This window comes from Nicotiana tabacum, chromosome 24 (genome assembly GCF_000715075.1).
Source record: "Nicotiana tabacum cultivar K326 chromosome 24, ASM71507v2, whole genome shotgun sequence".
NCBI classification, from domain to species: domain Eukaryota; kingdom Viridiplantae; phylum Streptophyta; class Magnoliopsida; order Solanales; family Solanaceae; genus Nicotiana; species Nicotiana tabacum.
In genome coordinates, this window is record NC_134103.1 from 5622531 (window position 1) to 5639005 (window position 16475).

General features: G+C 33.2%; 1 protein-coding gene across 1 annotated transcript; it reads left to right on the plus strand.

The window, feature by feature from the left end:
* The first annotated feature begins 4571 nt into the window (after positions 1-4571).
* LOC107791569 (uncharacterized) lies at positions 4572-5510 on the plus strand. The gene has a single exon (XM_016613656.1). It carries the CDS (start codon positions 4572-4574, stop codon positions 5508-5510), a length of 939 nt encoding a protein of 312 aa, XP_016469142.1.
* Positions 5511-16475: the final 10965 nt, after the last annotated feature.

Below are 16475 nucleotides of genomic sequence, written 5' to 3' on the forward strand. Positions count from 1 at the left end.
CTGGGAACAGCTGCAACAGAAATGCCTTGCCTAAACCCAACCATAGCAAGAGATGGACCTTGTCTCACTAATGAACAAAAACTGGATCTTATACATGAAGTAACAGAAACATAAGTGCTTCAGGCTCTGAAAGACCTCCCAACTGATAAAGCTCCTGGCATTGATGGATTCCTAGTTGAATTCTTCAAACAGTACTGGCATTTGATAGGGAAGAAGGTAACAAAGGCTACAATACAGTTCTTTCAAACTGGTAAACTACTTAAGAAAGTAAATTGCACTATTGTGACTTTAGTTCCGAAAGTAAAAACCCCCACCTTTGTAAAGGAATTCAGACTCATAGTCTATTGCACTACACTGTACAAACTAATAGCTAAAGTCATTACTGATAGGTTAAAATTAGCAGTTGACTACTTGGTGGGGCCTTCACAATCAGCATTCATTGAGGGAAGAAACATTCTAGATAATGTGATCGTGACGCATGAAATGTTAAGGGTTACACACAAAAATGAGTGTCTCCTAGATGCCTAGTAAAGGTAGACATTAGAAAAACCTATGATTCAGTTGTGTGAGGTTTCCTCAGAATGGTCCTACTAGAATATGGGATGCCTAGGAAGTTTGTAAACCTAATTATGGAGTGTGTCAGCACAATGAACTATTCTTTATTATTCAATGGTGGCCTTACACCCAGATTTCAAGCTAAGATAGGTCTAAGGTAGGAAGACCCAATGTCTTCATATTTGTTTGTTCTTGTGATGGAGTATTTGAATAGATCCCTCAAGCAGCTGAGACACAATCCAGACTTCAACTATCACCCAAGATGCAGCAAGTTGGAGATAGTCCATATATGCTTTGCTGATGATTTAATTATGTGTTGCAGAGTTTATCCAAAATCTATAAAGTTGATGCTTCAACAGTTCCATCACTTCTTTGCAGTATCTAGTCTCAAGGCAAATTTGGAAAAGAGTTCACTGTATGTGGCAGGGATCAGTCAACAGCTTAAGGAACAACTATTGAATAAAATTCAATTTTCATAGGGAGATATCCCATTCAAGTACTTGGGAGTTCCTCTTTTCTCAAAGAAGATTACAGTTCAACAATGCCTACCACTGGTTGAGAAAATGGTTGCAAGAATAAGATGTCACTCCACTAAATTTCTATCATATAGTGGAAGGGTGCAACTTATTAAAAGTGTGATATTTGAGATGCAAACCTATTGGGCTCAGGTGTTTCTAATTCCTAAGAAGGTAATGGAACTCATAACTAGAGTTTGTAGAATCTTCCTATGGACAGGCAGTCATGAGAGCTCAAGGAAAGCCTTGGTTACATGGGAGACATTATGTAAACCACACTCAGTAGGTGGTCTGAACTTCATAGAGTTTCATACATGGAATAGAGCAGCTATCAGTAAATTACTATGGGCTGTAACAACCAAGAAAGATGCACTCTGGATAAAATGGATTCATACCTTCTATATAAAAAGGAAAGAATTGCAGCAACTAAATACACATACGCAGGCCTGCTGGCTGGTAAGAAAAATATTGGATGCAAAGAAATGGTTCCTGAACATGGACTACAATGTGACATTACAGAGTTGTTGTGATAAAGACAAGTTTAGCATTAAAAAAGCTTACTTACTCTTTCTTCCACATCTTCAGAAAGTTCAATGGAAAGGGCTAGTGTTGGGACCAACTACTATACCAAAACATAAGTTCATTCTTTGGCCGGCACTACTGGGTCGATTGGCTACTGTTGATCGATTGCAGAAATGGGGCATACATGTCCAAACTGACTGTGTCTTGTGTACCACTAGAGCTGAGGAAAACCTGCAGCATTTGTTCTTCCAGTGCCCCTACTCATCCCAAATTTGGAGTGCATTACTCAGGTGGCTAGGGGAGAATAGGAGAATTAGCAACTGGGAGGAGGAGATTGATTGGATAAGCAGAAAGATGAGAAACAACAGGCCACGAGCAGAGATCATGAAGTTTCTATGTGTTGCTACTGTCTACCATGTATGGAATGAAAGAAATGCAAGGAGATTTCAAGCTGAAAAGAAAGAAAGTCAACAGAGACTAAAAGAGATAGCCATACAGTTGCACACAAGAGTGCTGCACTTGAGCAAATGGAAGAGAGTCTTAGAGTCGTCGAACAGTCACCCTATTTAGAGATAGTTGATATACTAAAAAGAGAAACTTATACCTTTACAAATAGGTAGTGAAAATATGGAGGACTAGTTATAGAGTCAAATATAACTAGCAGATGTATATAATTATACTTGGTTGAAATAAAACTTTTAATTTTGACCCAAAAAAAAAGAAGGTGCATTCAAGTGATAAGTACTAACAAAACATTATTAATCAAGTCCAAGAAATGCCAGTTTGTAAAGTCTAAGACGCCTTTCTTGAGAAAAAACGTAGCACCTAATGTCAAATCATTTCTAAAACCGTCTTATATAATTTCCAACGACTGAAAATAGTGATGTGTCCTACAAAACATTCTATCTCAATCATATAAAAATTATTTCCTAAAAAAAAGACGATATAAGATATTAGGACTTTTTATGTCTTGCAAATGGATATATTCTTGACAATATTTATGGGGGGTTTGCTCTTAAAGTAAAGGAATATGAATTGGTTGGTGCTCAAATTTTTTGGCTCTTTTCATTCAATGACAAACGTATCTTCAAATTACTCCCACTTGATTGCGACTTAATATTTTCTTTTCACAAAGTTGACAAGGAAGGGCGTATGAAGGCTCTGTCACAGGGCTGAAGTGAATAGTAGAAGATGATGGTATCCTGTGTAAGCGCACTATCTCATCAATATATATCGGAACACGCTTAAATATAATTAAGCTAAAAAGTGATCAAAGTTATTGTAATTCGAACTCGCGACACTTTAATTAAAAAGTTAATAGGATCTTTTAAACTTAAGTATTCAAAAGCTTTTGCAATTGTGTTATCAATAAGTCACAATTATGAGACAGCTAGCATCTTTGGCTTGCACAACTAAAATTAAATGACTATAGTGCATTAGGCAATCTACCAAAATAATAACTTTCAACATACACATCTTCTGTTTATTCTTGTCCTTTAACTTTCTCATCTTTATCCAAACCTAGAAGATAAGAAAACTTACTTATCTTGGTCTGAGTTTTATCTTGCACTTATTGCTAACAACAAAACAATAATGCAGCACCACAAAAATCATTTGGTGCAAAAGTGACTACAAAAATCTTGGACTAGAACTGTTAGAAAATTTCTAAAAGTGTCCCACGAGCAATAAATTATTTTAAAATGTAGACAAGAATGGTTACAATTTTCAATGGACCCACACCCACCACAAAATTTAACCTTGTCCATATAGTTGCTGACTCATTAATGACCAAACGCTATGATTTCTCATTACTATATTTCCTCGAATCTCCTAACTAATTCACCCCTTTTCTTTATATAATAATTCCAATTTTTTAATATAACTATCCGATATAAACAGATCTAAATTTAAATTTTTTATTTCTAATTCAAAATTTATCACATTCTGATTCTATTTATTAGTTTCGAAATCTATTACTCCGTTGTAATGAGTTAACGAATTCTTTTCAAAATTTATCACATTCTGATTCTATTTATTAGTTTCGAAATCTATTACTCCGTTGTAATGAGTTAACGAATTCTTATATATATATATATATATATATATATATATATATATATATATTATTGATAGTGATGAACATATACTATCTTTTCACTAGATTTCCAGCCTTGATTAATTCAAATTTACGTTAAGTGAGTCAAATAAGAATATAGACTATTCCCTATCTAGAAGTTGTTCATTTTCAAGGCTAAACATATAGTTAACGATGAAGGAATCTTAACCATCCTATCAAGTCCGGTCTAATCCCAATTTTATTTTGTAAAAATAGCAGCTAGCCATTTTTCGAGTTGGTAATTAAAAAATAGTCAGCGTTTGCAAAGTCATTGAAAAATAGCCACTATTTTGCTGCAATACGAAAAGTTTTAGCATAATATACTGCAGATTGATGTACCTGTGTATGGACCCAGCACACGGAAAGTTCCAGCATAATATAACAAAGATTGGAACACCTGTATATGAACTTCCAGCATATTATGCTAGAAGTTCACATGTAAAAAATACGAACTTCGGTATATTATGCTGAAATATTTTTCGAATTTTGAATAATATTTTCATTCAAATTTACCTTTACAAATTTCGATTACTTTTGAATTTGATTATTTTTTAACTACCACAAATTCGACTATTTTTAATTTCACCTTTTTGTCTACCTAAAGTTTATGCGCTTTCTGACGTGGCACAACATTTTCTTTTCCTTTATCCAATAACCTTTCACCACGTCATTTTCAACAACCCAAAAAAATCATATTTTATTATCCCCTAACCTCTATTCTCCACTATTATATACCCCTCCTCTTTCCCTTTTCTAAACCTCTCCAATTCCTCTTCTCTCCAAAAAAAAAGTTTCCTATCAAAAACTTCATTAACATCTTTCTCCTTCTTCTCATTATTTTGAAGGGTTCAAAAAATCCTAACATGGATTTCCCAGAGATTAACATGATTAGCGATTTTGAAGCAGGTGTGAAATGTCTACAAAACCCTTCTTTAATTTCTCGATTCTTTTCACTTTCAGAAGTAACCCAAATTTACGGTTTCTGGAAATGGGGCGCTCTAATTATTGCAGTTGTAGCCACTTTTAGCAGCCTAATAAGAAAAATCAAACTTTTGTTCGTTTACGTTTTTACCCTTAAACCTTCCGCTGAACCTCTCCTTCAATACCTCGGTGAAGACTTCGATATTTCAGACTCCGACGACGAAGACGATAAATGCTCAACGCCGCCGTCTTCCGACGATGAAGACCTCATCGATCGGCAAATCGATGAAGATTTTAGAGTTTCCGGTTCAAGTTTCTATTTTAAGGAGCAAGGTCAAAATCATAATTTGAGACTCCGACGGCAGCGGAATAGTTTTGAACGGTTCCCGTGGACAGAATTTTCTGCCGGAAAAAATGTCGTGAAGCTTTGGGATAGTTTAGCGTTAGGTTTAGATTATGAGTATGATGATTTATCTAAAAGTGTAGTGTCGTTATGGGATTTGAATGCGGAACAGAAAATTAGCGATATTTTTAGCGGTTCTTCTCAGGTTCCAGCGGTGGCGACGGCGTCACCGTCGGTGGTTTTGTCATCGGAGGTGAAAAACGATCGCAACGGCGTCGTTTTAGCTGCGTACGATACGAGGATGAAGAGTCAGTCACCGGCGATATGTGCTGAGTGGAGGAAAGGTTCAGGGAAGGTCGTCGGAGTCAATGCCGCCGATGCTGGGAAACTTTACCTGAAAAATAAAGCTGCCGGATTTTTAACGGTTGGTGACCTGAGGAACGTTAAGTCACCGTTAGTGATAACGGAGGGTGACGATGACACGTGGTGGGACGCCGACGCCGTTATTATCGAGGAGAAGTTTGACGGTTCAAATTGAACGAGTTTCACTGACTCGGTGAATGAATGATTTAGAAAGGGTAAAATCGTAAATGACAAACGTTGTGGCGAAATGGGAAGGAAAACACTCGTCCGTGTTTGTCTGTAAATATATTTATTCCAATAATTATTGGAAATGATAATTTAATATTTGGTCAAGCTTACTTTTCTTCTACATTTAGTTTGTTGTCTCTATATGAATATTTTAATCTGATTTGCTTCATTATTTATTGTTAATTTAAGTGTTAAAATTTGTCGGTTTTTGGTTTGCTCAGCTGGGTCATTCTACCAAACCATTTGATTAGTTCGGATGCAGTTCTTTTATCATTTTAAATATTTTCAGATCTATTATTATACAATTAGACAGCTCAGCTTGTTTAAATAATTGGATTATTTTAACTACCCTTTTATGAAATGGGTGGAGTAACAAATAGTAGCAATAGAATAGCTACTATAATTATTGGAATTTATTGGTATTTCTTCGATCCTGAAATAAATCACCTAAAATCACTTGGTGATCGGGATATGATGTGATAGTTGGGGCTACTTTACCTTTTACTAAAAATCCTACTCTTTATATTTCGATTTACGTGAACCTATTTCTTTTGGTTCGATCTAAAAAGAATGGCTCATTTCTAAATTTAAAAATAATTTAAATTAAACTTATAATTTAGAATAATAAAGAACGGTTTAACATTTATTGAGTTTATCCAATAAAAATTTGGATTAATGGAGCCAATAAACTTCTAATACATTATTGTTAAATAAAAGAAGTTGCTCGCATTTGTGATCAATTTTCCTCACCAGCAACCTCCTCAATTAGAACTGATTGCACAATGCGATTTATATTTTTTGTATGGTTTGTGAGCTATTGTACAAAATAAATTATCAGTGAACACTCAGAAAGATAGCGGTTGCGAATTTCCCAAAGATTTTTTTTAAAAAAGAAATGAATTTCCAATAATTACAAAAGTTATGTTGATGAGTGGGTACATGCTTTTCATACAAGAACCAAACACTTTCAGCTGTCATCCATAATTCAACAACATGAACCAGAAACACTTCAAATGTCTCAACTCACAATAAATACATAGGATGGCAACAAAAATATGAGAATTTAGTGGGCCTCTGAATTTTGGTTGAAAAAAGGAAAAGTGCACTTTGATTAGTGTCCATGTTGGATTTTTGTATTGTTAGTCCTATTTTTTTAATTAATTTAGAAACTTACCTTTTATTTTTTATCACCTTATCAAATAAATATATTCTCTCACCTCCATGAGAAATAAACATATTTAGTGTAATCCCGCAAACAAAGTTTTAGAAAGATAGTGTGTACGCAAACTTTATTCATACCTTATGAAGGTATAGAGACTGTTTTCTATAGACCCGGGCTCAAGAAAAACATTCTTATTAGAAGTACTAAATGTCAATTTTTTGGAACAGAAAATTATCAACCGACCATACATGCAGGGGGATCTATATAGTAGAGAGGGTGGTACGCACCCGAACGCTCGGGTAAAATTTTACGTATTGGTATTTCACGAAAATTTTGTATATTATAAATGAGTGGCAATTGGAAGCTTTAGTAATAATCTTTTGCACCGGCGACGCTCAAGATCAAGACCAACTAGTGGCAATCCAGTTCGCTCTTCCACTTAGTCTCTCTTTTCATTTTTTGTTCTTTCCTTCTCTTTTTCTTAATTTCTCTTATTTTCTTCATCTTTGTTTTTTTTCTTGTACAACCTCATTTTTATTATTTATTTAAATAATATCTTTCTTACTCAGGTTCGGCTCTAATGTTGTTCCAAGTAAGACTTTTGCCTTAGGGCCCCAAATTTTGGGGGTCTCATTTTATAGAAATAATAGGTTTATAGGTCTTTAAAAAATAATTAGTACTTTTCATACAAAAAAGTAAAGTTTTTTATAACAGTTGTCTCATATTAACAATGTCTCAAAGATAGATCCAATGGGTTGGCTGTATTATCAATTGAAAAGGAATTATTAGAGGAAATCGATTATAAAACAATTATTAACAACTTTGAATCTCGAAAAAATAGAAAAATATACTTCAAATAAAAATATATATCATAACTTTCTTTTAAAAATTTAGGCCCCACATTAAACTTTGACTTTAGGCCACACATGTGTTTGAGCCGCCTCTATTCTTACTGTTTTCTTTTTCCAGATTTTAAACTATTTATGTGAATATGATTTTAATCATTTTATTTGTTAATCCATCTAATATTGTTTTTTACTTGATTTCGATAAAGGACGAAACATTTTCAAAAATTTGGTTATCACGTATTTATTTATGCATAAAATATTTTGTAAAGCGAATCGAATTAATTCAAAATAAAATAACAACAACAACAACATATCCAGTGTAGTCTCACAAATGGGGTCTGAGTAATTCAAAATAAAAACTGAATCAAATTAATTCAAAGCAGAACGAAGCGGCATTTTGTACACCTTAATTTGATTTCCCCTAATTCGATTACCTGGATTAATGATAGGCTTGTATTAAATATAGTGATATTTATAGCTATCAAATCCTGGATCCGCCTCGTATTATAATAACAAGTGACGACCACTTATTTTCTTCTTTGTGTCATGGTTGCATCATGCATGGTTGGGGAAGCGTTTTAAAAAGATTTACGGGAAGGAAGAATACAAAAAGAAAAAGAAAGCAAATAACAACAAATTATTTATTTCAAACTATCAATTTCACGAATAGAAAATCGAAAGTAGCTTGTTTTGAACAGACCAAAGATTAAATATGTTGACAGTGATCAAGGAGGTAATGAAACTAAAATAGAAGAATTAACCCAAATAGTCGTCCATCCAATTGCTTAAACTAAAAATAGCCGGCGGATGTATAATATATGCATAATTTATGTATTATATATGTATAATTATGTATATTCAATGTATAATCTATGTATATGGCTAGAAAAAGTAAACAATAAATATGGCCGGCTATTTGTGTAAAGATCCCACTAATAAGCGTACAACAGAGTAAAACAAATCTTGAGCTTGTAGCACTTACCAGCTTTTGTACAAATTGTCCTTTGATTCCTTAATGAAATTTAAATAGTAGCCTTAAAAAAGGTCATTTCTGCAAATGCCCCAAGTATTGAGGAAGTTTTGTGCCTCAAGGGCAAATGCCTGAATTAGTGGAAATGATACCAAGTAACCATTTTTAATTTAGTTTAAAATATATCAAATTTAAAGATTAACCAATTCGCTCAGATTTCAGGATACGGTGTCCTGAAGTTTAAAGCTCAAGGTTAAAATTTCAGGACATCGTGTCCTAAAGTTCGAAAACGTGTCCATAAATTCGAATGTTATGTCCTGAATTTCAAATTAATAGTTCAGAAATTCATGACACTTAGTCCTGAATTCAAAGTTAGTAGCTCAAAAGTTTAGGACACTAAGTTCTGAATTTCAAATTAGTAATTCAGAAAATTTATGACAAATCATATTAGCAGCTCAAAAATTCATGATAGTTAAACATGGATTTTAAATTAGCAGCTTGAAAATTTAGGATATTTAGCCCTGAAGTTTCAATGAATTGGCTAAATTTTAAATATATTGTAAATTGTGAATATATTTTAAACAGCGGGCTTAAAAATAATTAATAGTGCACTTCCCCCCGAATTAAAGGAATATTGGATTTGGACCTCCACTTATTTGTGATGAAGACATATCATATGTATTATCACTTTTAGCCCGCGTCAGAAATTATTTACATCTGGTAGCCGAAAAAGTATATAAAATTTATATAATTTTTGTATATAACAGATAAAATATATATATATATATACAAAAATATATAAATTGTATATATTATTTCGACTATTATTTTTACAGCGGCTATACAGTATCATTTTTCCAATAGCAAAGCCCACGAAGTCCATTATTGATAGCCCTGAAGCTATCCTAGAGACTTAGCCCAAGGCTGTTAACTAGCACAGAATATTAGCCCGTATTCCAAAATTAAACTGTGATCATAGGGATGGCAAGCGGTGCGGGTGCGGGTACGAGGCGGGTTCTATTTCAACCCGCAAAATCTCAACCCGCCCCACATAGCTCTTTTAACTCGCATCCACCCGCCCCGCTCCAAACCCGCGTCCACCCGCACCGCCCCACACCGCAATTCTTTTTCTTCTTTTCAATTTGTCTTATTTGTATTTTTGCTTATCAATTATAAGCATACATAACTTAAATGCTACAAGAGAATATGACAATAAGGACCATTTTACATGGAAATGCTTTCTTTATTCTAGTAACTGGTTGGGAAGATTGAGAATTTTCTCGAATTTGTTTTTCCTCAAGATAACAATATTTTTAAGAAAAAATATTGATAATATTATTTACAAATAGAATGGTATTATCATGAAACTTTTGAGTATTAAAGATTGATAATACAGTACAAGTATTAGTTGGAGGGATAATTTAACATTAAGATAGTTGTCAACAAAAGTGAGCAAAATTATCTTTTTGGTGAAAAATGTTTACCTTTAAAAAAGAGTTAACTAGCTAAACTAAAAAAATAACTTACTTTTTGAAAAGTATTTTGATCATATCAAACATTCAACGATGTTGGCCATCAAAGTGAAATTTATTTTTCTTTCTAGTACTAAGACCTATACATATGTCATGATTTAAATCGCTCTAAAAATAATTTTGTGTCATGATATATATGGATCTATGTGAAAATCCAATAACAGCGCTTTTACATGTGTTGCTTCTTAAAACATAATTTGAAGAAGTATAATTTTATACAGTGAATAATTTTATACAGAAAATTAAAGGAATATAAAATAGAATCAAATGAAGCATGTAGGAAGGCAAAAAAGCAAATTACAAAACCTGTGCACAAGGGAGATAATAACAACAAATTACAAAAGCTATTTACTAAAAGGGTAACTTGTCAGAAAAAATTAAAACATTTTTTTCATATTAGTAAAGATCCTATTAATTCATCCATCACAAATGAAGAAAAACTGAGAATAAATTCCATAACAACAACTACAAGAACTTGAAAAGTTGTAATTTCTTAAAAAATTTAAACTCACACCCGCAAAAAAATTAAATTTCTTTTATTTAAACCCGCACCATTCCGTCCCACACTCGCATATGTACAAACCCGCCTCGCCCCGCATATGTCTAAACCAGCCCCAGTCCCGCACCCGCACCGCCCCATTGCCATCCCTATCAGTGGCGGACCCAAGTGGTGGCTAGCGGGTTCAATTGAACCCGCTTCACAAAAAAATAATACTGTATATATGCATAAATTAGGATTAAAGTTGTTTAAATTTTGTATAAATATTTTATTTGAACCCACTTGACAACTACTATTTTACAACTAAATTTATATTCTTTTAAAATTGAACCCGCTTGCATAAAATTCTGGATCCGTCACTGATCTCTAAACTATGAAGTTGAAAAGGTTGCCAGTTCTTGGCTAAATCAAGGAAATTAGTAAACTAATCTTGTAACAAGCTGAGATTATCCCCTCATGTTGAATAGTCTTATAATCTACAGCTTTCTATGTTAGTTTTATCATTTATGAAGCGCTATATTTATTAGTAGGATCATTTCTTACTCGAAAAAAAAAGCGTCCTATGTTTCTCCAAAAATTGTTTTAATGGAGGTTGGTATAAGCTATAAAATGCGCAACAAATTAAACCCAAAAAATACTTCAATGGAGGTTGGTTAGTGGATAATTTCGTAATACTTGATAATTAGGCTAAATTTCCTTGTGGAGCAACTCTTTGGGACAATAGTATAGGGAAATTACTAGTTATGTTAGTCTATAAGTAAGTTAGTATAAAAATTAGCCAATTCATAAAATATAGTCAATTAGCTATTTGTAGCAAAAAAAAAATTAAGTATTTATTTTCTTTTGAGCGAGTGTTGTTGAAATAGATTTGATACATCTTAAGGAGTTTAAATCTCAATTTTTGGATGATCGGGTAGAGTGTTGAGGTAGTTTGAATTGAAAATTCGAAGTAGAAGATGAACATGTAAAAATAGGATATGTGTATCACACCGTGTATCATTTGTGTATTACATATGTATCAAATTTGTATCATATGTATATCCATGTATACATGTGTGTGAGATACATGCATGATACATGTTTGAAGTCGTAGAAAAAAAAATTGAACTCGATTTTAACTACGAATTGTGATACCAAATCAGTCCAAATCACCTCGAATCTTCCTCAAATTTTGTAGATTGACTCATCTATACGTTTTCAATGAATTTCAACCATACCCATTGAAAAAGACCCCTTTTTGATTAGATTTTTGAAATCTTGTATATATCCATAAAATTTTCTTTCCGTCTTGCATCTAATGTTGCTGATCACGGTTAAAAATATAGAAGAAAATCTTTGTGTATCATTGTTGGAGAGAAAGAATCCTTATTTATTTGTATTTTTAATTTTTGTATGCACTTGACTAATTTTGGTAAGTCTATGATTAATAATGGCTAGAGGTTAGTAAGTTTAGAATTTATTTAGCACATTTTCGTAAGATTCCCTTTTCCTTGTAGAGCAACTCTTTGGGACAATAGTATACAGGAAGCTTTTATGGGGATTTTTTTGTTCCTATGCAATATTTAAAACTTATTTACTAAAATTGTTCTAATTTTGTATATTACCCGCCATAAATAAGGATTACTTATAAATTATATACATTCCACCTTAAAAGACTCCAAATCCATTATTAATGCCTTCAATCAAGGGATTTAGTTACACCCCTTTCCTTTTTTCTCTCCTCTCTCCCCTCTTCTCTCCAGATCGAAAATATTTAGCAATCAATTCCAGTAGTAGCTTTCATCACAAAAATTCAAGGATTACGACATAACAGTTGGGTTAACAACAATTAACTTAAAAGAAAATAGAAATTTTTATCCCAAAAATTTTAAACGGGGAAATTGATTCAATCATTAAAGTCGATTACTTCAATTGTCTCAGTATTGAAAGTCATTTTATTGGTGAAGTCGAGAAAGGAAACTAAAATTTGCAAAGTTTCAATTAAAAAATCTCAGAATATTCAACTTCAACTTTGAAATATGAAATTTGTTAGTTGTTTTTGAGTGGGTGTGGCTGAAATTTATCGAAAATACTTGGACAAAGTTATATACAAAAGTTGAGAAAAATTAAAAGTGATTTGGACTGGTTTGAATCAAAATTCGTTACTGGAATTGGTTGAAAAATGTCTTTACGACACATGTATCTCAAATGTATCTCAATTGATATCCATGTATATCCCATACACGAACATACACATATTATATATTATATAACTTATTTACAACTTACCTACAACTTTCATATATTATTTCTACCCACTTAAATACAACTACAATATCATACAACTTGAATACAATTTTTATACAATATGTATTTTATATATATTTTGTATCTGATTTGTATATATTTTGTCTGTGGTGTGTGCTTCTTCCTCTCTAAAATTCCAATCAAAACTTACTCTCTTAATACAATTTTGATATATATCTACAACTTTATGTAAAAAGATAGTATTGATAACTTAAAGACAAATTTTATACAACCATTCATACATTATATAACTATTTTTCATCTTTCATACAATATTCAAATAAAAAAAATATATGTAACTATAACAAAATACAATTTACATACAGTTATAATACACCTTTACTATAATTTCGTAAGTATATTTGTCATGCGTTCTTCTTCTTCTTCTTCTTCTTCTTCTTCTTCTTCTTCTTCTTCTTCTTCTTCTTCTTCTTCTTCTTCGAATTCTTCTTCTTCGAATTTCAATATGAAATTCGGCCAAAATCAAGTCTAATCTTCACCAGAACACCCTCAAAATTAAGATATAAACTCCAAACAATATTTTTAATTGTTTGCAATAACACCCATTCCAAACAAATAATGATTTTTGAAAATCCAAATTCGATTTCAATGCTTCAAAGCTTTTTAATGGCTGTCAATGGTGGAGAGTCAAACACCTTAAAAATTTATTGATTGACAATTGCAATTTGAACACCAGTTGTGCAACATGAAAGGAAATTGTTAAGTTAAAACGATTGAAATCCATTGATGAATTCCATTAAAACTCTATACAACAAGAAATTATAAAAAAACAGAGAACATCAAATGAAGAAAATATTTGGGGGAAAACAGAGAAGGAGAGTAGAGAGACGAAGAGAGAGAGAGAGAGAGAGAGAGAGAGAGAGAGAGAGAGAGAGAGAGAGAGAGAGAGACGAAGAGAGGGAGAGAGAGAGAGTGGGCTAGTATAAAGGGATAAGAAAATAACTGATATTTCTTATTTAATTCCTAATAGAGAGGGATACTCATTTAAAACTTATTTGTACATAATTGGTAAATTGTATATGATCATGTAATTAAATTAAAATTTGAGTAGGGAGGGTAATAAGGTTTCAACTAGTATATAGGAATGTAAAAATCCCTATTAATTTTTATTTACAAGTCTTGCAAACTAAGGTTTCTACTTCTGAGAGAACTAGCAATTTCAGCACCATTGTTTGTTGGGATTTTAAGCTTGTGTAGCTTAAAGAGGGTGAATGAGAAATGGAGGGAAAATAAAATAATTGAGTTTCCCTCCTTGGCAAAGGGACATTGTCCCATATTGGAGGAAGAAAAGGCTTTTGATGGGTATATATATAATTGCTCTTCTTCTAGCTCTTAAAGAGTTAAGAAGAAGGCAAGCCTCGCGCCGTCGTCGTCGTCGCTCGCTCGGCTCCGCTTCGGCTTCGGATTTGGATTTGGTCAAAGATCGATTTTTGGACAAAATTTCTTTCAATTATTTAATTAAATAATTAACGAAAAATTCAATACGGAATAACCCATGACCCGCGATCCGGTCCGGTCAGACCCGTTTTCTTTTTCGGATTATTTTAAATCCGTTTTCCCGCAATATTTCAAACAACCTGTTCCAACAGCCATGGCTATTTCTGAAAGGTTGCAAGCCTTTTCAGAAACAATGCCAGCAACTCTATAAATATACTTTGAATCCGAGAACCTTTCCTTACGAAATTTTCTGATCTTCTTCTTCTTCTTCTGCACAAAAATTTTAGTGTATTTTACAGCCTTCGAGTGACTCACTGTTCACCGACGTTTTGGTACCAACACTCCGGTGAGTTAAATCGTTCTATCCTGGGAGACTGCTCCAAAAAGTAAGAAGAGAAAGAGGTCTTCTGGACAGACTAAGGAGCAGAACAAAAAGAAATTCAAGGGCAGCTGCTACAATTGTGGAAAAATCGGTCACAAAGCCCCTGATTGTCGTCTCCCGAAAAAGTATAAGAAGAAGGGACAGGCTAACATAGTGGAGAAGAATGATGACTTTGATGATCTGTGTGCAATGCTTTCGGAATGCAACCTAGTTGGAAATTCGAAGGAGTGGTGGATTGAATCTGGAGCCACTCGACATGTTTGTACTGTCAAGGAAGCATTTGCGACTTACTCTACTGCTGGTCCCGAAGAAGAGCTTTCCATGAGAAATACTGCAACATCCAAGATTGAAGGTTATGGGAAGATATTCCTGAAGATGACTTCCGGCAAGGTGTTAACGCTCAACAACGTTCTTCATGTTCCTACTATTAGAAAGAATTTAGTTTCTATTTATTTACTTGTTAAGAATGGATTCAAATGTGTATTTGTTTCTGATAAAGTTGTTGTAAGCAAGAATGAAATGTATGTTGGAAAGGGCTACCTCACAGAGGGCCTCTTCAAACTAAATGTAATGGTTGTTGACAGTATGAATAAAATTTCAACTTCTTCTTATTTATTGGAGTCAAATAATTTATGGCATATTCGTTTAGGACATGTCAATTACAAAACCTTGCGGAAGTTAATTAATTTAGAAGTATTGCCTAAATTCGAGTGTAATAAATTAAAATGTCAAATATGTGTTGAGTCTAAGTTTATAAAACAACCTTATAAGTCTATTGAAAGGAATTTTAATCCTTTAGACTTAATTCATACTGACATTTGTGATATGAAGTCGACACCATCTCGAAGTGGAAAAAAGTATTACTTTTATTGACGATTGCACTCGATATTGTTATGTTTATTTGCTTAATAGTAAGGATGAAGCAATTGAAGCATTTAAGCAATACAAGAATGAAGTGGAGAATCAATTGAATAAAAAGATCAAAATGATTAAAAGTGATAGGGGTGGAGAATATGAATTTCCATTTGCAGAAATATGTTCGGAATATGGAATTATCCATCAAACTACTGCACCTTACACACCTCAATCCAAGGAAATTGCGGAAAGGAAAAATCGGACATTAAAGGAAATAATGAATTCTTTATTAATAAGTTCCGGATTACCGCAGAGTTTGTGGGGCGAAGCTATCCTTATAGCTAACCGAATACTCAACAGAGTAACCTACAGCAAAACGCAATCTATTCCATATGAAAAATGGGAAGGAAGAAAACCCAACTTGAAATATTTCAAAGTGTGGGGGTATCTAGCAAAGGTACAAGTTCCTTTACCTAAAAAGGTTAAAATCGGACCAAAAACTATTGATTGCTTTTTCATTGGATATGTTACAAACAGTAAAGCATGTCGGTTTTTGGTTCATAAATCCGATAATCCCGAAATTCACGTTAATACGGTAATGGAATGTCACGACCCCAAATTATCCCTCCGTAAGGCGTCGTGATGGCACCTAGTCTTTACGACTAGGTAAGTCTAATATTGCAAAATATATAAAGAAACACAACATTTTAAAGATAAACAACATATTATAAATAGCCAAGAGTAGTACCACTCGGCATATACAAAATAATTTTCCAAGACCCAGAATATCACTAAGTCACAAGTTGCTATAATCTATGTAGCTCTATACAAAAGTCTGAAGATAATAAAGAAAGTAACTAGGCGAGGGAGTAGAAGGGGACTCCGAAGATCTGCGGACGCAAGCAGAAGTACCTTGAAGT

Bases quoted from the DNA above. Each gene is read 5' to 3' on its own strand.
- LOC107791569 (XM_016613656.1), top strand. From the start codon at position 4,572: ATGGATTTCCCAGAGATTAACATGATTAGCGATTTTGAAGCAGGTGTG.